Here is a 19,986-nt window from a genome sequence, read left to right on the forward strand (position 1 = left end):
TTTTCCAAATATATATATATATATATATATTTTGTAAACCACCCAGAATTTGGATTCAGGTTCTACAGAGGAATCCTTCTAATCTAATTTTCTCCATTCACAACACCAGGATTGTCAGGGTTCAAATTCTATCTCACTGAATCAACTGTTAGTTGGTAATTATCTAAATGCTTTAATTCTGAGTTTTAAGTACTTACATTTTAATTTCAGTCAATTAATTCAAAAGAAATATCTAGAAAAATACATAAAAATAGTGACTTTTTTTTTTTTTTTTTAAATTTTTAAACAGGACTTGTGTTCAAAGAAAAAACAAGAAAAGAAAATCAATGTCCAAGGAGTGAAAAACATAGCTTTGATTTCTGAAAGAGAGACCGGAAAACGGGAAGTATTAGAAGAGCCCACTGGTCGGTCAGTACAATCAATTTCTCTTCTTTCTCCAACCCAGGGTTTCGACAATTTCCAATACCTCAGAAACGTTAATTTCTTTATTATTTACTTTTTCGATTCAGTGAACGAAATAAAGGATGAGTGCTAGCGGCTTGGTTGCAGACTCGGTGTGGAAAACCATTGAGTCAACTCGTTCAGGTCCTCTCTTTACTATTTCTGTGGAGCTTTGTCCTTGTTTTCTTTTTTCTTTATTAAGTTAAATCTTTCAAAAAACCAAGAACTAATTTGTTTTACTTGCAACTTATATTGGTGATAGTGACTGAGGATCAGCTCTCAATGTAAGTAGTATACATTTACTTTCACTCTCCAATTTGATTAGATTCTGTAAATGGGTATTTGATTTTTTTTTTTTTTTTTACCCTTTCTGTTTCTGTTAATCATAGCTTACATTTCGTGTTTGGTAAAAACTTTGAGAGAGCAACTCGAATAGTTGATCAAAGAGGTGTCAAGAGAATCTACGGTGAGCCCAGCGGTCGTTGCATTTTTCAGGTTCATTCTAGTCCTTTGTGTGTATAATTGTATTATATGGAAATATTTTTATGCGTGGTTTTTACAATTTGAAAAACTGGCCTTGTCTGAGTTTGAAATGCATTGTTAAGTAAAATGGGTTTAAAGGGCAATTCTTGAGAAATTTATTTGATTTTTAGCTGAATGGCATGACTTTTAAAGGTTCGGTTGGTTGAAAGTGTGTAAAATTGGTGAATTGGTTTTGCAATTATTTAAAGATGGTAGTAAGAAGTTAAAAGATTGGATTGTTTAAGCCTTATGGACAAATTTGGTAAATGGGTTACTTGTTTATGTCGTGATTAGGTGGTGGGAGAATCACGGAGAAAGGAGGAGTACTTTTGTTTTCCAGAACAATATTGTGCCTGCTACTCATTTTTTTATGATATTGTAAACAGAGGAGAGCAACTTTGCGTAAGATTGCATTCTTTCTAATTCATAAATTTAGTTTGTTTGCACTTCTTTTTCTCTGATGCTCTAATGAACAGTCCTTATTTTTCCCACTTTTTAATCTCTCAGTGTAAGCATCAATTAGCTGCAAGGCTTGCAGCAGCACTAGGAACATGTCTCAACGTTAGAGTGTCAGATGAGCAACTAGCACTATTACTTGTGAAACTCTAGTGTTTGTAGATAGAAGAGTTTTGACTTTGAAGACAAAGAGGTGCAGTCCCAGAAAATCAAATTGAAAAGCATCTGTCAGGCTCTGATCATAAGAAACTGCTTCCAGGTATGAAATTCTGCATTCTTGCTTAGATTATGAAATTACTATCTGCTGGAATTATACTGTTCCACAATCACAGCCATAGTATGAATGCAGTTCTGCAAAATTTTTTTCGTGTAGTTTGTCCTCATTCCATGAAGGGAAGCATTATAAAGCAGAGATAATGCCCTAATAGTAAAATGTTTTTAAATGTCTGATGTTGATTGTCTGAGGATTTCTCCTATTTGTTAAAATGTTTTTTTTTCCAGGTTTTTAGCATTACAATATTGGGTCTCAAGTTTTTTTCTGTTCAAATGTTTTTTTTTTTTTTTTTTTTTTTTTTTTTTTTGGGTTTTTAGCATTACAATACAATATACATTAAGGATTTAATTGCAGACTCTGTTTTCTCGATAAGTTTTAAGATCATGAGATCATATTCTACAATCGAGCTTTAGCTTTGAGTCAATGAGAGTTAGAACTCAAAGGGAAAATATCAAACTGATGAAGTGGATGAACTGAACCCTTACTAAGAAGCAATGCTCTGAACCAAATAGGTAATTTGGAAGTCAAGTACTTTGTGTTAGTTAAACACTAGAAAGAAACACACATAAAGAGAGAGAGAGAGAGAGAGATCACTTCAGGGAGCATTAGAAAACAAAATGAGCTTGTTTAGAGAGAGAGAGAGAGGGAGAGAGAGAGAGAGAGAGAGAGAGAAAGAGAGAGAGCATCCCTATCATTGCAATGGAAAGCCTCATTCTTTGCATATGGATCCACTGTTGCCCATATTTTCTGCTCTGTGATCAAATCTGCATCTAATGCTTCCTGATACCTGTACCAGGCTAAATTTTTAGCTTGAAAGATTAATGGAAGCGCATGATGCTTACACATTGCTGCATAAACACATAAAAGTCTCGACTATTTCGTCAAGCTACAAGGCAAGAACCCAAATATTAATCCAGGTCTATGAAGTGTGAACTGACTGTGTCTATCCCTCTTACTTATTCACTATGTCAAACAACACGTGGAAGTGTATAATAAAGGTTGATTGCATTAAGCTTGGTAAATCCTCATGGAACCGGGAATTGTAAGGCTGAATTTTTTCTAACTTGAAAGAACCAATGTAAAGCTTACGTCCAGTTTGCAAACAATGAAACAAATATCTGCTTTGTGGACATCACTTAGCACCGTACCATTGACAATGCAGTTCTCTGCTTCTGTGTGTAGGGTTGCTTGCCCAAGCTACATGAAAGACGTGGGACACACCTGGAAGATTGGAAAGCTTTTCAAGGGTTTCTTCTTCGCTTTACACTTCGTACTGGTTTCAATTTGATGATCAGCCAGCCAGATTGGCTGCAGTCAGCGTGCCTCACCATAATCTTCCAGAGGCCACCTGGGGTATTGGCAATCTTCCAGAGGCCACCTGGGGTATTGGCAAGGGGCAGGATTTCTGCCAGGTTGTTGCCAAATATGCTGATGACCCCGCACTTTGGAAATTTGCCGGCACATCATTCTCTTCAAATTTTTTCTGTGGTTTGTTAGCGTATTGTGATATGAATTGGATCTATAAAGAATACAAGGGATTAAATTCTTTACTTTTGGCTGCACTTATGGCGCCTGTCCACCACCACCTCATTTGTAGGTGCACCTATGTGCATACACAGTTTTGTAGGAAATATGGGGACAGGCAGGAGAAAGGGAGTAGCGGTTGTTAAAATGGGCTCTCTGTAGCTTTATTTATGTGGTCTATATGTGGATGGGTGCTGAAAAATATATTGTGACATTGGTAGCTTAAGCACTCACTCTCGGCACGATTTTGCTGACAGATATCCAAGCAGTTATTTTCTAGTTGGATTATGTGTACATAACAAATCTCTTGGCCAAGTTCCTTGTAATATTGGAATGTCGCAACAGTTATTTTATCTTCTGTAGTCTTACAGTTGAATTTTTTTAATTTTAAAAATTGCAATCATAACGGTAAGAACGGATTTATTGAAACCAAAATATTTTTGGATATGAAGTTATTTTTCGCAAAACTTTGTGGAATCAGGACAATCTAGAAAAGCCATCTAAAAAATCAAAAATAGCGACATGTTTATTTTCTTGATTAGAAAGTAAATTCATACAAGAAAGAAAACTTGGGATGTAAAATCCTCCGTCGGCTAATCTTAGCTAGCTAATGAGGAACGGTATAGCTTTTTCTGTAGGACAAAAGAAATGCTAACAAAGGGCACCAACTACAGGAAAAGACGATCAATTTCAGAACCACCCAAGGGGAAACCAAGATCGGCAGCAAACTCGACAAAAATATTGCAGCTAAACCTTCTGCGACTTCTGGAGAAATAATCACTCATTAAGTGTTTGCACACAGAAGCCATTGCCAATCAATGATCATCTTTAACTGTGATCCCTACACCAGAAACACCAGTACTAGAGCAACAAAACAAGCAGCCACCGCAAATGCAAAGATATTCTGTTGTGCAGTAACCTTAAAACTGTGGAATTACTTGAGCAAGGTTGATGGAAAGTAACCTGAAAATCTTGGTGCTTAATTTTGAAAGCTAAAAAATTCCTAGACCTACAACTCGCCAGAGCAACATAACAAAAGGTCAAAAAACTTCATTCCTTCGTTTCCATTTTGTCCACATAACTTGTCCAGTTGGAAGAAGTATGCGCCTCTTAAGCCCTAAGAGCCACCAAAATTTTTATTAGCATTTCAGTGAGTTAACAAATAACTGAAATCCAGAAATGTTGTAAAAAATACATGGTAAAAGCAGTCAGACTAATAATGACTATAGTCAGACTAATAACCATCTCAATCTATGCAATTCTCACCTTAAGTTGTACAATACAATGAATGTGCACATCTCAGCTAATAAAACATTAGCACATCTCATTTGAATACCGTTCAAAAAAAAGAAAAAGAAAAAAAAAACAGAGAGAGATACTTGGTAAAATGTTTTTTCACGATGAGATCTTATACTGCATCATGAAATTATCCAGGAATACAATGAAATAAAGAATTAGCAACCTGCTCATTACTGCATTTCTATGACATCTATTTGCAGCAAAGGTAAATGTACATACCTCAGCTGTTAGAAACTCTCTTTCATCCATTCTCTTTCGCTTCTCATTTGGATCCATCCAGAGGAATCAAAACTATAAATTTTTAACGCTCTCATGTCCAGCACTTGAGAATTATAAAAGAACCAAAAATACATCATTGTCTATTCATCTCCGTGCCCATAAAAAATATATAATGGGCACAAAAGGGGGTGTAGGACCTATACATACAACTCAAAGCATAAACAGTATGCCAACTAAGCTGACATTGTATTTCAAGAAAGAATTATCTATGACCATTTCTCCATTATACGTTCAGATAACCTGCTTTCTTCATCCTTCGAAACATGTGAATCAAGCTCATGAAGGCTGCTAATAAACATGCTTGCATCTGCTTGACGATTATGCTTACAGTACCCATCCACAATTGAATTGTATGTATTCTTGTTTGGTTTACAGCCATTTTTTATCATATATCGAACGACTTCAATAGCCTCCTCAAACATTGAATCAGCTGCATAGCTTGCAACGAAGGTATTATATGTAATGACATCTGGAACAAGCCCAGAATCCTTCATTTCTGAGAATATCCGTGAAGCCTCCTTCATCCGACCATTTCGACAATATGCATATATAACAGTATTGTATGAGATTACATCAGGCTTTAATCCTTTAGTAACAATTTCCTTTAAAATTTCTTCTGATCTCTGAAAATTTTCTGAACGGCTATACATATACATCAAACTATTGTAAGTTGCCATGCTTGGACTGAACCCACTCTCATTCATGAAGTTTAAAATTTCATTTGCTTTATCAATCATCTGTCTCCTACCATATATTGAAATCATGGCATTAAGAGTAGTTAAGTCAGGATTGCCTTTTTTCCTCAACTCCAAGAATGCTCGTTCAGTTTCCACTAGTAGGTCACATTTACTATTAACTAAAACAAGTGCCTTCAGGAGAACAGAAACAGGTTCAGTTACACCAGAGTATATCTCCTCCGTGAGAGCACGCATTCGTTCAATCTCCTTACCATTGGCATAAGCATGAAGCAATGAACAGTATGTAAGCTCATTAGGCTTGCACCGACCATCCTTCATTTCAGAAAATATTTTCTCTGATTGTTCCCAGAGCCCTCCACGTGCCAATGCTGCCAAAACAGCATTATAGGAAGAAAGGTCAGGAGTAACACCAGCTTCTAGCATTCTTCTATAAATAGCCATGGCTTGTTCAAAAGAACCACATCGGCTATATGCACTGATTAGAGTATTGAAAGTGTCCCTCTCAGGCACAAACCCGGCCTTCTTCATCTCTTTGAACACTCCAGATACTTCAGAGTCCATCCCATTTTGCCCAAACACCAACAGAAGTGTATTCCATGTAGCAATATCCGGTACACAATTGCACATTTTAATCTCCTCAAAAATCTTCATCATTTCAGCAAACTTTCCCCGGTTACCGTGCATCTTAATTAAGGCATTGAAAGTACAGATATTTGGTTTACAACCTGCAGCTCTCATTTCCTCAAAAACCCTCATAGCAGACTCATCCTTCCCGGCCTTTTCAAATCCAGATAAGAGGGTAGTGTATGTAAAAACATCTGGCTTAATCCCTTTCTCCATCATTTGGTTTTTTAGCTCCGTCGCTTCCCTTAACAGACCATCTCTAGCATAAGCTGATATCAATGAATTGTACGTAACAATACTAGGAGAGAGTCCCTTAATTTCCATTTCCCTCAATACCTCCATAGCCTCCTTAGTCCGCCTAGATTTCCCATAAACATCCAATAATGCATTATAAGTAACCTTATCTGGGGAAAAACCTGCCAATTTCATGTCCTCAAAAACTTGGGCTGCTTCTTCATACAAAGACCCTCGGCGACAACAAGTAATAAGTGTGTTATAAGTATATTCATCTGGGGCAACCCCAGTACTCTTCATTCCCTCAACAAGGCTAGAAATCTCACTCCAAGGCATACCCATTTTCCCATATACATTCAAAATCACATTATAAGTTATCAAAGTTGGTTTGCAACCCTCTTCCTCCATTTTCCTAAATACCATAACAGCATCTCTATACCTTCTATTACTAGCATAAGCAGTTATCAATGAAGTAAAAGCATAAACATCAAGATCAAACCCATCCTTTTTCAGATTATTGAACAAAGAAGCTGCAAGCGAAACTTTACCATCTTTGCCAAGCATACTAATAATCACAGCCACAACAGAACAATTCAAAACCAACTCAAAATCACTCCTACTCCTAACCCACTCAAACACCGCCATTGCCAAATCACGTTTCTTGTAAAACCCTAAACCCTTGATAACACCCAAAACATCCATAGATAAAGAATCCACATTTTCACTACTTAAACTTGACTTTTCCTGATAGAACTCAAACAATTGACTCAAAATTTTATCTAATTCAGTCATTTTAAAAGATGGGTCAATTAAAGAATTAAGAACTTGTTCACCTAGAGGAGAAAGACGGTGGTTAGACCAGGGTTTGCCACGGTTAGGGTCACGGGCCTTGCCGATGCGGGTTCGTGGTCTGTAAGATAAGTTTTTTGGTGTAGGTAGATGAATGGGTTGTGGAGAACTTGGTTGTTGATTAAAGAGTAAGTTTGGAAGAAGAGGAGTTATAGGTAGTTGCGATACAGTTGGTGGGAGTATAGGCTGGTGGTGACAGTGGATTTGGACAAGGAATTGGTGTTTTGAGGGTGGTGGGTTTGAGAAGAGAAGCGGGAGAGCTAGCTTCTCTGTCATTTGAGGGAGCATAGAGCAGACAGTGAGTGGATTGATGAGCAAATAACCTAAAAGCCAGATTTTGCTTTTATTTGTTGTAGTTAGTCAAAGCTCTAAACTTTTAGAGGGATCTTTTTCTGCCTGTGTTGGTACTGAATCTGATTAGCAATTTTACCCACATTTTATATGTTTTTATAATTATACTTTAGCCTTAAATTTTTTGGCAATTTTATTTTAAAATAAAAAAAAGAACATTTAGCTATATTTTATTATTATTCAAACTTAAAAAATTTTCATTTTTGCTTTTTCTTTTTTATTTCTCACCTTATTTTTTAAAATTTTCCTCTCCACCCATTTTACTCTCATTTTTCTCTTCTCTCTCATTCATATATATGGCCTGCATTTTTTCACTTTCGTTTTTATTTGTCGAAAAAGAAAAAGAAAAAGAAAGAAAGTGAATTTTTTTTTTTTAATTATTTGAGAATAGGAGAAAGTGAAGATTGAAATAATACAGAAAGAAGAATGGGTGAGAAAAGTAAGAATTGAAAATTTGAGTAGGAAATGAAGTCCTTAGTGAGAGAAAAAAAAAAAAGATATGAAATTGGGAGGAGAGAGATAGAAAAAATAGGGTAGGAAGTGAGAGAAAAGGGGGAAAAATTAATTTTAATTTAGACTAATAATAAAGTATTGATAATTTTTTTCAATTTTGACTAATAAATTAAGTTTTAAATTAGAGCAAAATTACTTCTGAAAAAAATAAAATTATGGTATAATTATAAAAATGGCTTAACTTTTGAGGTAAAAAAAAAATGTTTGATATAGTTGTTTAATGCACCAAAAATAGATGATGGATGAAAGTCCCCTAATTATTTCCAAGTTGAATATTTTTTTTTTCTTTACTTTATCCGTCTAAAAAAGATAGTCCATCTTTTTTTTTTGGTTTGTGCCAAAATATAGTCTACTGCCTTTTTTTTATATTATAGTTAATCCTTTAATTATCTATTATAATCTTATTAAATTTTATATTATTTTCAATAAACCTCGTTAATTCTTATTTATTATTCAAATATAATAATTGCTCATGTGTTATTAAATATAAACATAACTGAAAAGTTATATGAATAAAATTGTCCTTTAACCATATTTCTTAATCTGTGTGAAAATAGAAAATGGACTCTCTTTTTAGAACAGAGGGAGTAATATTTATCTTTATGGAAAGTTGTATTATAATTTATGTATCAATAAATTATAATTAGAAGAATTGAAAGATGCAATATATAAATAACAATAAGGAATGTGCCAATCTCTTTTCTATGATAATTAAATGCATATCAATTTGTTGACATGTAAATTAATAATGTTTCTCAACTTTTTTGAAACCAATACTATTTATGTTCTTAAAGATCCCATTTTTTTTTTTTTTTTTTTAAAAGTCCTTAGGAGAGAAGATACTCTTCAAAGCCCGTTGCTATACATGATAGTAATATTCTAAACTAGTAAACTTCTTTATACCCTATGCAAATGCAAGCATGTATATATATATATATATATATATATATATATATATAAAATTAAACTTTTCAAAATACTTTGTCCAAAAATAACATACTTCTTTTTGAATTTTCTAATATTCTTTGTCCAAAAATAACATAATAGTTTTTTACTTAGCTTGCCCTTCAAATAAAGACATAAAGAACAGTAAAGAACATATTCACCAATGTGATTCACAAAAGTAGTCTGACAAATTGACAATAAAAAAAATACCATACTTGAAGTCTTTGAAAAGCTTATATCCATTCTAATTAAGCTACACCTATATATATATTTATATAATCAAAACATCACATACCAAATTTGTTAAAATCCAAAATCTTTAACAGAAACACAAACAAATAATCGAGCAATGGCTTCAATTGATGCTGAGTTGGAAACCTTGAGAAATCTCGTCCAGAACAAGAAGCTAGAAAATCAAGGAGCCAGTAGTAGCAGAAACCCACGTATAGGAAAAGTTCCATTAATGCTTCAAGGCCACAAGGACTACGAGAGATACTTCAATCCAAGAGGAGTTGCAATCGGCCCTATATTACATGGTAGAAACAATAAGTACGCTCCAGCAGAGAAGTTGAAGCAAAGACTAGCAGCCGAGTTCATCAGAGATAGTGGCAAGAAAATGGACGACCTTTATGAAAAAATTAAGGTGAATGTTGAGAGCTTAAAGAATTGCTATGACAAAGAAATCATAAAAGAGTATAATAACGATGATGATGATAAGAAGATAGCTTGGATACTCTTTGTAGACGGATGTGCTGTGCTTCAATTTATAAATTCTTTGGTTGAAGGAAACTTAAAGAAACTGCGAATCAAGAATGATCTTGCTGCTTTCGCGACCCAAGATTTGTTATTGCTTGAGAATCAAATTCCTTTTGATGTTCTTGAATTGTTGATGAGTGAAACAAAAAATGGTAACAAGTTTTGGTTATCCATACTTAGGTTCATTCATAAAAACATGGGGTTGGTATCTAGCAACACAGATTCGGTATCTGATGAGACACTGGCACGGGAGGCTAAGGAGATACCAAAACCTATTCACCTTCTTGACCTTTTACGTACAAGATTGCTATGCTTGCACAGAACTAATGATCGAAGGATAGATATGCCAAACAGCACTAAAAATATTTCATGCCCAGGACGTTTTTTTGGCTTGACAGGTGAGTTTTTGGGATATTTTGCATATCTTTTTCTTATCTCAAGAGAAGTAGATTTTTGCTCGATCGGATTGTATTGTTTGGCTAAACTTTTAATATGTTCAGGCTAGTTATGAGTGTATTGGAAAATCTTATTTGCTTGGGGTAAATTCCTGAAAAAAGTTAAACTTTTCCTGGTTATTTAATTCTAATAAAATTTTTTGTTGCTGTTAAAAAAAATATTTCAGGTACAGGAAATGTTAAGAAGGATCAAGACAAAGAATGGAATACTTTTCGAAACATCAGTGAACTTAAATCCGCAGGTATTCGTGTGAAACGCAGTACGATTAGCTGCTTCAGGACAGGTACATGCTTCCAGCAACCTAGAATCGTTTTTTTCTGAAACAGTTATTTCTTGCCCTGAAAATATAAAGATTTTTGTCTGTCCAGGAATTGATTTCACCAGTGGATTCTTGAGAGGAACATTAAGGTTACCACCTATCAGAGTAGATGATTCAACTGGGCCAATATTGATGAACTTGGTAGCCTATGAAATGTGTCCAGATTATGCTAACGAATTTGAGATCACTTCCTATGTTTGCCTTCTCGACTCGCTCATTGATCATCCTGAAGATGTGAAAGAACTTAGGAAAGCCAATATACTTCATAATATGCTTGGTAGCGATGAACAAGTGGCTAAACTCTTCAATGAGATAAGTATTGACTTGGTGCCAAATGATGAAGCATATTTCAGAGTAAAAAACGACATGCAGTTTCATTACGACAAAAAATGGAAGACATGGATTGCTGAAGGTTTACATGATCATTTTGGTAGTCCTTGGACTTTTCTTGCCTTCGGAGGCGCCTTATTAGGACTCGTTTTTAGTGCCATCCAGGCTTGGTATTCACCCAAAAAATAGATGCTATTGTATGTAGAAGACCTGTGTTTGGTTAATAAAATTGTATTCTATGCAGTTTATAGAGAATATGACATTGTAATGTTTATATGGCCTCATTTCTGATTTACAAATGGTTTAATAAATAATTTTATCTTGAATCTCCTGATTTTTAAATTTTATTTTATGTATTTTTTTCTTTTTTTTTTTGGGTTTGCATTATTCATCACAACTCCACCCTCGTATACAAACATATTTATATATTACTATACTATCAGATGTATGAATAACGCTTTCTTTGATTTTGATAGAGTGAATTATGAAATATTACGAAACAACCAACAATTATTAGAACATGTGTAATTATTAAAATCATATGTTAAAAAGGAACACGAATACGAACAAATAGATAAAAAATTAATTACAAATATAAAAACTTAATAGTTAATGAAGTATTATTTGTTAAAATTTGAAGGTTTTACTAAATAAAAAAATCACTGAAAATACTAAAATTGACGAAACCAAATTATATAAAGCATGAAACACACTACAATGGTTCTAAAGTGAAAGCTAATTATTCGAACTTCATTCCAAGTTCCTTCAACTCAGAAAAAAGTAAATTCCAGCCAATTAATTAATATTTAATGTTGTCTAACCGATTTACTTTTCCTTGCAGGAAATATGAGATTCCAGTGAGTTAATAACCCTGTCGTGCAAATGTTCAGCAAAAGTGACTAAACTTGTGGTGAAGAAAAGCAAAGAGAGAAAACAAGCTTCCAAGTTCCAATATCAAACGACATTAAAAAGGTCCAACTGAAATTCCCTCTTAATAGCTAATACTAAACAAAATGTACAAAGTGTAAGCAAATATAAAATTATGATTAGCGAATGCTAATTAATTAAGTCGTAATTATAAACAGTTAAAAGGAAATATCAAAAGCAGTCAAAAAATAATAATTAAACGCATCTTCTTTTTGTCTTTTCAGCGAATAACTTTAAAGAAAGTTAACTAATACATTTAAGTTGGATAAGATACAAAACTTGGTACCTTGATAAAGTTAAAAATAGATCTATTTCACAGTTATATTATCTACATGCTCTAAACTTCCCATGCAGAGTCAATCGACCAAATATAGTAATCCAAAATGTCTGACAATGCAATTTCCACCATTGAAGTGAAAGCAAGAAAGCTTGTTAGACCAGAAGGAGGTGAAGCAAGCGGAAGCCAAGAACAAATCATTAATGATGATAACGAAGCGAGCGGATCTGCCACTGGAAGCCATGGCCAACTCATCGAGCAGAGCGAAATGCTAAGCATTGTAATCGATGACAAATCAAAAACCTCTAGAAGTTTTCAGGAGAGGTTAAACTCCTTGAAACGGGAAGCGCAAAAGAGTAATCTTACACCGAAGATACAGAAGGTTCCTTTCATTCTTAGAGAGAATAAGGATTTCGAAAAGTACTACGAACCAAGGGTGGTTGCCGTTGGCCCTATCCACCATGGTCACCCTAAGTTCGAGTATGCTGAAAATGCCAAGCGTAGACTAGCCGGTGCGTTTATTGAAGAAAATGGTATAGATGCAGAAAGTCTATACAACAAGATTATGGCGGAGTTGCAGGATTTGAAAAATAGTTACGTGGAAGATGTGATAAAAAGCTACAGCGATGATGAGCTAGCTTGGATGTTCCTGGTGGATGGTAGCGCCATTCTTCATTTCATATATTGCGTTGTACATGAAATTAGAAAGTTGGAGGAATTGCAGATCAAGAAAGATCAAGTCGCGTTTGCTCAGCAGGATCTGTTCTTGCTTGAGAATCAACTTCCATTTCAACTCCTCCAATTATTGATGACCTTCATTCTCGATAACAAGAAAAAGGAGACCATTAACAACTCAATCCGAGACTTTATTCACAGCAATAAAATGACAACGGATCGACCAATGGAAACACTACCTAAAAATGCCTACCATCTTCTCGACCTTCTACGAAAACAACTTCTGATATGCACGCAAACAGCAAAAGAATGCCAGACTCCACATTCATTTCGTAATGTGACGGAGCTGATAGCTTCAGGTATAAGGTTAAAACCAACCGGTAAATGCTGCTTAGATATTTCTTTTGGTAATAGTTGCTTCTTTATAGGAACTTTAAAGCTACCTTCTCTAGTCGTAGATGATTCAACAGCACCTAAGTTCTTGAACTTGATTGCATATGAAATGTGTCCAGATTTTATGAATAATTTTGATGTTACATCTTACGTATGCTTCCTCGACTCACTTATCGATCATACTGAAGATGTTCAAGAGCTTCGAAAGGCTCACATTCTGATAAATTCGCTTGGTAGTGATAAAGAAGTAGCTAAACTGTTCAATAAGATTGGCACTGATTTAGTTCCAAATCCAGATTTATACGCTGAAGTTCAAGATGCTATTGAAAAACATTACAACAGCAAGTATATTTCTTGGATGGCTCAGGCTTATCATAGCTATTTCAGTAGCCCATGGACTTTCCTTGCACTTCTTGGTGCTTTGTTTGCGCTCTTTCTTAGTTCTGTTCAGGCTTATTACTCGTGGCGTCCTCGAAACTAGTGAGATCGTATCAGCATATGCTTCTGTGGATGATCTTCTCGTATGTTTTTCTAATCAATAAATCATACTAAAGTTTTCTTTTTCTTTTCTAATTTTTGGACATTATTTGTGTGTGAAAATAAACTTTATGTATAAGATTGTATTGGAATTAATTATTTTGTTTTGTTTTTTTCTCACATTAAAGGTGATTACTGCCAGTTTGTATTATTTCTGAAACATATATATAAGAAAATACTTGTTGTTCTTGGTATATCGATGTCTATGTATCAAGTCAATAATTAATTGTCACTCTTTATTATTATTTTTATTCTTTCTTTTTTTTCAATAAAAAGGCATTGATCTTCTGGTTTAACAATTACCTAATTACAGGATTAAGCTATCAATATACTGATGTAGCAGGGAAATAGAATTAATAAATTATATAAATGAAAATATAGAATAAGATATACAAATGAAAATAAAATATATGTTAAGCAATCAACATCCTGATATTAAGTCATAACAATTTTATTATTATAATACCACTTTTCACTTTAACAAAAAGCAACTGGGCGAGGCATGAAACACATTGTGTTTCTAAAGTGAAGTTTGTTTGAAGTTCCAAGTTCCTTGCATAGACAAAAAGTAGAGAATTCCAGCTAATTTAATTAACTAATCCTCATGTCCGCCAAAAGTGTGTAAACTTCAAAGTGAAAAGAAGGAAAGAAGGGAAAATTGATTCCATGACATCTAAAAGTTTTTAAGTAAATTAACTGTTTTGATAGTAGTTAGCTATTTGAGTAGTTTTTCATTAAATCTTTTAAAAGTTAAAACGCTAGTTAATTCAAACGCTATATTATTGAACAACTTTTTAAATAATAAGTTGTTGCCGAATATATCTTTATATTGGTACACATTTATTTGATTTTCCATGTATTTAAATTTTAAAACAATAATGAATTTAAAAATTATATTAGACTTGTCTATAGCTAATTATATTCCAACTTTCATGTATGTGGTGTGAATCTCATTGAAAATTGTCTCGCATAAAATAAATATTTCTCGACTTTTCAACCAATTAATACTAATTAATATGTTCTTAGAAATAATTAAGTTGAAAATAATAACATATTAAAGCCAGATAACAGAAATACTCTTTTTCAGAAAGTAATATATAATATTATTCCAAACTTCTTAGTCTAAGCAAACATATAAAGTTTATAAAATTCCCTTTCTGAAAAGAAGGCATCTGTCTCTATTTTATACTTAGCTTGGGCTTTTAATAAAGGCATAAATAACAATAAGAAACATGATTCACAAAACTTGAAAGAAAAATAAAATCTCAATTTTGCCAAAAATAAAATTAATTTTTGTATTTTAAGTATAGTAAAAAATATTTTATACTAGCTATCAATATTTCAATTTGGGAGAAGCTGCCTGCATCTCATCCATCAGCGTAAATGATTTTTTTTTTCTTTTTTTTTTTTTTTTGTACTTTTTGAGAATAAATTAAAGCAAGTTAATTAATGGGATAAGATACAAAACTTGATACCCTAATAAAGTTAAAGATAGATAGATCTTACAGTTATATTATCTCCAGGATCTAAACTTCCCTTGCAGATCAGTCAATCGACCAAATTTACTAATCAAAATGTCTAATAATTCTATTTCCACCATTGAAGCGCAACCAAGAAAGCTTGCTGGATCAGAAGCAGGCCAAGCAAGCGGAAGCCAACACCATATCAGTAATGATGATATCGAAACAAGGGAATCTGAGGAGAGACAAAAGCTAATCGATGGAAAATTACCAATAATCTCTATGAGTTTGCCGGAGTGGTTAGCCTCCTTAAATTTGGATCCTGGTGCATTGAAGGAAACTATACCACAGCCACAGATACGGAAGGTACCTTTCAAGTATAGAAAAGATAAAGATTTCGAGAAGTACTACCAACCAAGGGTGTTTGCCATTGGCCCTATCCACCATGGCCACCCTCAGTTCGAGTATGCTGAAAATGTCAAGCATAAACTAGCCGCTGGGTTTATTCGGTATACTGGTCTAGATTCAAAAGATGTATACGACATGATTATGAGGAATTTGGAGGTATTCAAAATTTGTTACGCGGTAGATGTAATAAAAAGCTATAGCAATGATGAACTGGCCCGGATGTTCCTGGTGGATGGTTGCTCTATTCTTCTCTTCATATATGATGTGGTAAATGGTGGAAAGCTGTTGACGGAATTGCGAATCAGGGAAGTTCAAGTCGCGTTTATTCAACGAGATATATTCTTGTTTGAGAATCAACTACCGTATAAACTCCTCCGGCACCTGATGTCCTTGATTTCCCGTGAGTCTATAAAGAGGAGGTTTAACTCGTCAATCAGCGAGTTTATTGGTTCCAATTTAATGTCAATGGAAATATCTAGAGATATAATACCAAAGGAGAAGCCAACCATCTTCTAGATCTTCTACGAACAAACCTAGTGACGAACTTCAATCACAGACGACCATCTTACGTTTTCTTTCCATACACGTTTCGTAATGTGAGAGAGCTGATAGCATCAGGTGTAGAGTTAAAGCCAACTGGTCAAATCTGCTTAGACATTTCTTTTGATAACCATTTATTTATGGGAACTTTAAAGCTACCTTCTCTTGCAGTAAACGATTCAACAGCGCCTAAGCTGTTGAACTTGATTGCATATGAAATGTCTCCGGATTTTTTAAATGACCTCGAAGTCACATCTTATGTATGTTTCCTCGACTCGCTTATCGATCATCCTGAAGATGTCCAAGAGCTTCGAAAGGCTGGCATTCTGAGGAATTATCTTGGTAGTGATGAAGAAGTAGCTGCACAGTTTAACATCATAGGCAGAGATTTAGTGCTAAATCTTGATGTTTATGGGCATGTTACAGATGCTATTGAAAAGCACTGCAGTAGAAAAGCTATTATATTTATGGCTCAGGCATATCATGTCTATTTCGGAATGCCAAGGACTTTCATTGCATTTGTTTGTGCTTTTTTCATTGCATTTGTTTGTGCTTTTGTTGGACTCTTTCTTACTGCTGCTCAGACTTATTTCTCCTGGAATTCTAAAAAACAGTGATATAACATATAACATGAGCACGTGGTATTTGAAGTTTAGTTTTTATCCCCTCAATTTATAGAACCTAAAGGTTTCGTGCCAGTAAAATCCTCCCGATCAAGCTTGTGTTTTGGTCGTTATGGGGACTGACGTCCGCTCGACACTTATTGGTTAGGTATTTGTGGTTTTTCATGAATAATCTTTACTAAATTAAAAATTTTCTTTGTTCTTTTGGGTTCTTTATTTAGTTCTATTATTATTTACCATGTATGTGTTTGGGAGAATAATATGTATGTAAGATTGTGTCCAAATTAATCATTTGGTGCAATCCGTGGAGTACTTTCTTTTTCTTATTATATATATGGTGTTTTTTTTTTTCCTTTTTATTTATTTGATCCTCTAATTTTTAAAAGTTCTCTATATATGGCTTTTCCTTGGATTTGAAGTCTGGCTCCATCATGCTCTTAATAAAATTTATCCTCTTTTTCTCTATCATGCTGCTCTATGACAGTAATCCTAATGTGACTTTGGAAGATGTTTGATTTGATTATTTGTTTTTAACCGATTAATTTAAAATGTGGTTTTCAATTTATAAGTTTTTTTTTTTTTTTTGAGAAATAACTTTTAAGTCAATTAAAATAACTAAGCGCAATTGTAAAATAGTTTAAGTGTTTGGTTTATAGATACTCAAAAGTAATTTAATTTATCATAATTATGATAAAAAAAAGGAAGGGGTTGGCATTTTCAAAAAAAAAAAAAAAAAAAAACTAGAATAATATAGTCATTTCTTTGGTTAAAGAACAATTTTTTTTATTCATTGAACAGGTCAAAGTAATATTGCTTAATCAGAAATAATATAGCATTCTGTATGCAGTTAAGATAACAATATAAAAATTAGTATGCATTCTATAGACAAAAACTATGGGTAACAACAGCAAATAAGCATAAAAATGCCTGCATTTAGCAGCAGACAACAAATGGAATCCCACCAATCTATTCTCTATCCCGTATTAAATTGTTGATCATGTTAACCAAAGGAACAGTTCCTTTTGCCATAATCTCTAACCTGGAAGTATTAGAAGCATGGGAAAACAACGAAAGGCCGAAAAATAGAAGCTCTGGGAGAAATAGACGAGATGACAGGAAACCATGCCAATAATGAGGTTCCAGATCAAAAAATGCATTGAAAAACCTTCTTGTAGCTTGCAAATCAAGCTTCAGGAGAATATCCATGCCGAAACAGAAGAACTCCCTCTGTCTCCTCCTCTGTATTGGCCATAAATCTTTCCAAACTTCCGCTGACAGTTCATTTCCTGATAGACTTCTACCGGAACCAAGGTACTGCACTATTGAGTTAGCAACTATTGGAGCTGCTGCTAGAGTTCTTGCTACCATATACCCAGTTGAAGGGTGAACCATGCCTGCTGTACCACCGATCCCAACAATTCTTTGAGGAAGGACAGGGAGCGGGCCACCCATCGGGATCACACAATGCTCATCTTCTTCAATACTTTTCACTTTTATGCCTAAGTGCTTTAATCTAGCGACCATCCTTTCTTGGATATCTTCCATGCGTACTCCAGGCCGAGCAACTAGGGAAGTTTCTTCAAGAAATATTCTCTCTGATGAAAAGGGCATTGCATATAGAAAAGTAGGGATCTTACTATTTCTCTCTTTCAGCTCCAAATTGTTGTCCAAATGTGAATCTCTCCAATCCATAAAAACCATCTTATCTACATCAAATGGATGCTCTTCTACCTCAGCCAAAATTCCATATGCCACTTGGTAACCTGGATTATATGGCTTATCATACTGTACAAGACATCTAGAAAAACCAGTTGCATCAAGAACCACAGTAGCCTGAATTGTGACACCATCGTTACAAATCAGCAGAGATTTGGACTCCTCGTGAATAACCTTAATAACTTTAGCTTGGTGAAACTTAACACCATTGGATATGCATTTTTGTAGCATTTTCGACTTCAGCTGCTTTCTATTCACTCTTCCATAAGGTCTACCAAGATCCTTCTTTGTTTTGTCATCAATATAGACAACAGCACCAGACCAAGTGGTATCAAGACAATCAAGCAAATCCATGGCCTCAAATTCATCCACCCAAACCCCATAATTATTAGGCCAAATCAATTTAGGTGATGGGTCAATCGAACAAACAGAGAGCCCTGCCTCGGAAACTTGTTGTGCAACTGCAAGCCCTGCAGGGCCACCACCCACAACTGCAAGATCAACTAAGAGGCCTTTTGATGGGTCATAGATAGGGAGATCAAATTCAAGATTTTCCTTCTTGATTTCTGGTACGAGTTCCAAAAGAGCACCACTAGCAGCCTTAACACAACCTGTTCTACCTGTTTTTCGATAAGATTTCTTGGGGGAAAACCTAAGCTCTGGGTTTTGAAGCTTTATAGAGCTCAAATTACTAACTTTATAGGAAAACCCATGAAGTTGAGGCAAGAATTCAAGCTTGTTATGAGTTTTAAGTAAAGTATCCATGGTGTTCCAATAATTTTTCAAGTATTCTGCAAAGAATCCAACTGGGTCACCGCAAATTCCTATAATTAGAATCTGGGATTCAAGAATCTCTCAATTCCCGATTGGGAGGTCAATCCCCGATTACTACTACAGTATTACTCCAATTATACAGAAACCAAGATATGGGTCTGAACAGAGACTCCAATATCATCGTCTAGCAGCAAAAATTAAACCATTAAAGATAGTATAAAATAGTAAACAGAACTAGTTCTTATAAATTTCCATAGATCTGTGAAATTCAAGATTATTCACAGGAAAACAGTGTATAAAGTTGGTGACTTACCAAAAAGAAGACAGAAAGCATCATTTTTGGAGCTCAATTTGCAGAGTCTGAAGTAGATATCAATAGGAATTTGGCAAAAGTCAAGCTTGTGGCCATTGAATACGAGCTGCAACAATTTGAAAATTGAATAAACAAATAAATAAAATTTTTCCGTTTTTATTCCTAAATTCTTGTTCTGAAGTAAAGTAGTTAATCCTTTTTGCAAAATAGGGAAAACAGGAGATGCTAATGGATGCTATTGCTTATCCTATGAGCACCACCATGCCATGAGGTGGCCCGCCACTCCTGTTGCCACTAGACACGTGTCTTAACATGGGACGATAAAAACTAAAATCCCTAATTTGCAATTTTTTTCTTGAATGAAATAGGAATTTTTTTAAAAAAAACTAAGGTGTGGTCGATACTATTATTTCAACTAAAAATACAGTAGACTAAAAATAGAATAATATTAATTGAATTAAATTGTAGTAATA

The 19,986-nt window shown here is 34.3% G+C and overlaps 5 protein-coding genes and 1 pseudogene across 6 annotated transcripts; 3 read left to right on the plus strand and 3 right to left on the minus strand.

The window, feature by feature from the left end:
* The first annotated feature begins 30 nt into the window (after positions 1 to 30).
* SSN2 (zinc finger SWIM domain protein) lies at positions 31 to 3,570 on the plus strand. The gene is made up of 8 exons (XM_012230597.4): positions 31 to 155; positions 290 to 408; positions 510 to 585; positions 704 to 725; positions 831 to 936; positions 1,258 to 1,365; positions 1,471 to 1,678; positions 2,876 to 3,570. Exons 3-7 carry the CDS (start codon positions 525 to 527, stop codon positions 1,570 to 1,572), a joined length of 399 nt encoding a protein of 132 aa, XP_012085987.1. The 5' UTR covers positions 31 to 155; positions 290 to 408; positions 510 to 524; the 3' UTR covers positions 1,573 to 1,678; positions 2,876 to 3,570.
* LOC149498030 ((S)-8-oxocitronellyl enol synthase CYC2 pseudogene) lies at positions 2,321 to 4,792 on the minus strand (annotated as a pseudogene).
* LOC105645084 (Pentatricopeptide repeat (PPR) superfamily protein) lies at positions 3,719 to 7,603 on the minus strand. The gene is made up of 2 exons (XM_012230595.4): positions 4,736 to 7,603; positions 3,719 to 4,334 (listed from the first exon to the last, which is right to left on the minus strand). Exon 1 carries the CDS (start codon positions 7,486 to 7,488, stop codon positions 5,002 to 5,004), a length of 2,487 nt encoding a protein of 828 aa, XP_012085985.1. The 5' UTR covers positions 7,489 to 7,603; the 3' UTR covers positions 3,719 to 4,334; positions 4,736 to 5,001.
* A 1,700-nt stretch (positions 7,604 to 9,303) lies between these two features.
* On the plus strand, positions 9,304 to 11,196 carry LOC105645083 (UPF0481 protein At3g47200). Its single transcript, XM_012230594.3, has 3 exons — positions 9,304 to 10,163; positions 10,388 to 10,504; positions 10,590 to 11,196. The coding sequence occupies exons 1-3, from the start codon at positions 9,359 to 9,361 to the stop codon at positions 11,057 to 11,059; spliced, it is 1,392 nt and encodes a 463-aa protein (XP_012085984.2). The 5' UTR covers positions 9,304 to 9,358; the 3' UTR covers positions 11,060 to 11,196.
* A 909-nt stretch (positions 11,197 to 12,105) lies between these two features.
* Positions 12,106 to 13,873, plus strand: LOC105645082 (UPF0481 protein At3g47200). Of its 2 annotated transcripts, XM_037636416.1 has the most exons (2): positions 12,106 to 13,108; positions 13,439 to 13,873. In XM_037636416.1, exons 1-2 carry the CDS (start codon positions 12,181 to 12,183, stop codon positions 13,621 to 13,623), a joined length of 1,113 nt encoding a protein of 370 aa, XP_037492344.1. In that variant the 5' UTR covers positions 12,106 to 12,180; the 3' UTR covers positions 13,624 to 13,873. The 2 variants fall into 2 exon arrangements, with proteins under 2 accessions (XP_037492344.1, XP_012085983.1); XM_012230593.4 differs by having other exon boundaries at positions 12,106 to 13,873.
* A 3,698-nt stretch (positions 13,874 to 17,571) lies between these two features.
* Positions 17,572 to 19,734, minus strand: LYC (lycopene cyclase). The gene is made up of 2 exons (XM_012230591.4): positions 19,514 to 19,734; positions 17,572 to 19,384 (listed from the first exon to the last, which is right to left on the minus strand). The coding sequence occupies exon 2, from the start codon at positions 19,189 to 19,191 to the stop codon at positions 17,677 to 17,679; it is 1,515 nt and encodes a 504-aa protein (XP_012085981.1). The 5' UTR covers positions 19,192 to 19,384; positions 19,514 to 19,734; the 3' UTR covers positions 17,572 to 17,676.
* Positions 19,735 to 19,986: the final 252 nt, after the last annotated feature.

The sequence above is a fragment of the Jatropha curcas genome, chromosome 2 (assembly GCF_041381405.1).
Source record: "Jatropha curcas cultivar XTBG-Jc1 chromosome 2, XTBG_Jcur_1.0, whole genome shotgun sequence".
NCBI lineage: Eukaryota > Viridiplantae > Streptophyta > Magnoliopsida > Malpighiales > Euphorbiaceae > Jatropha > Jatropha curcas.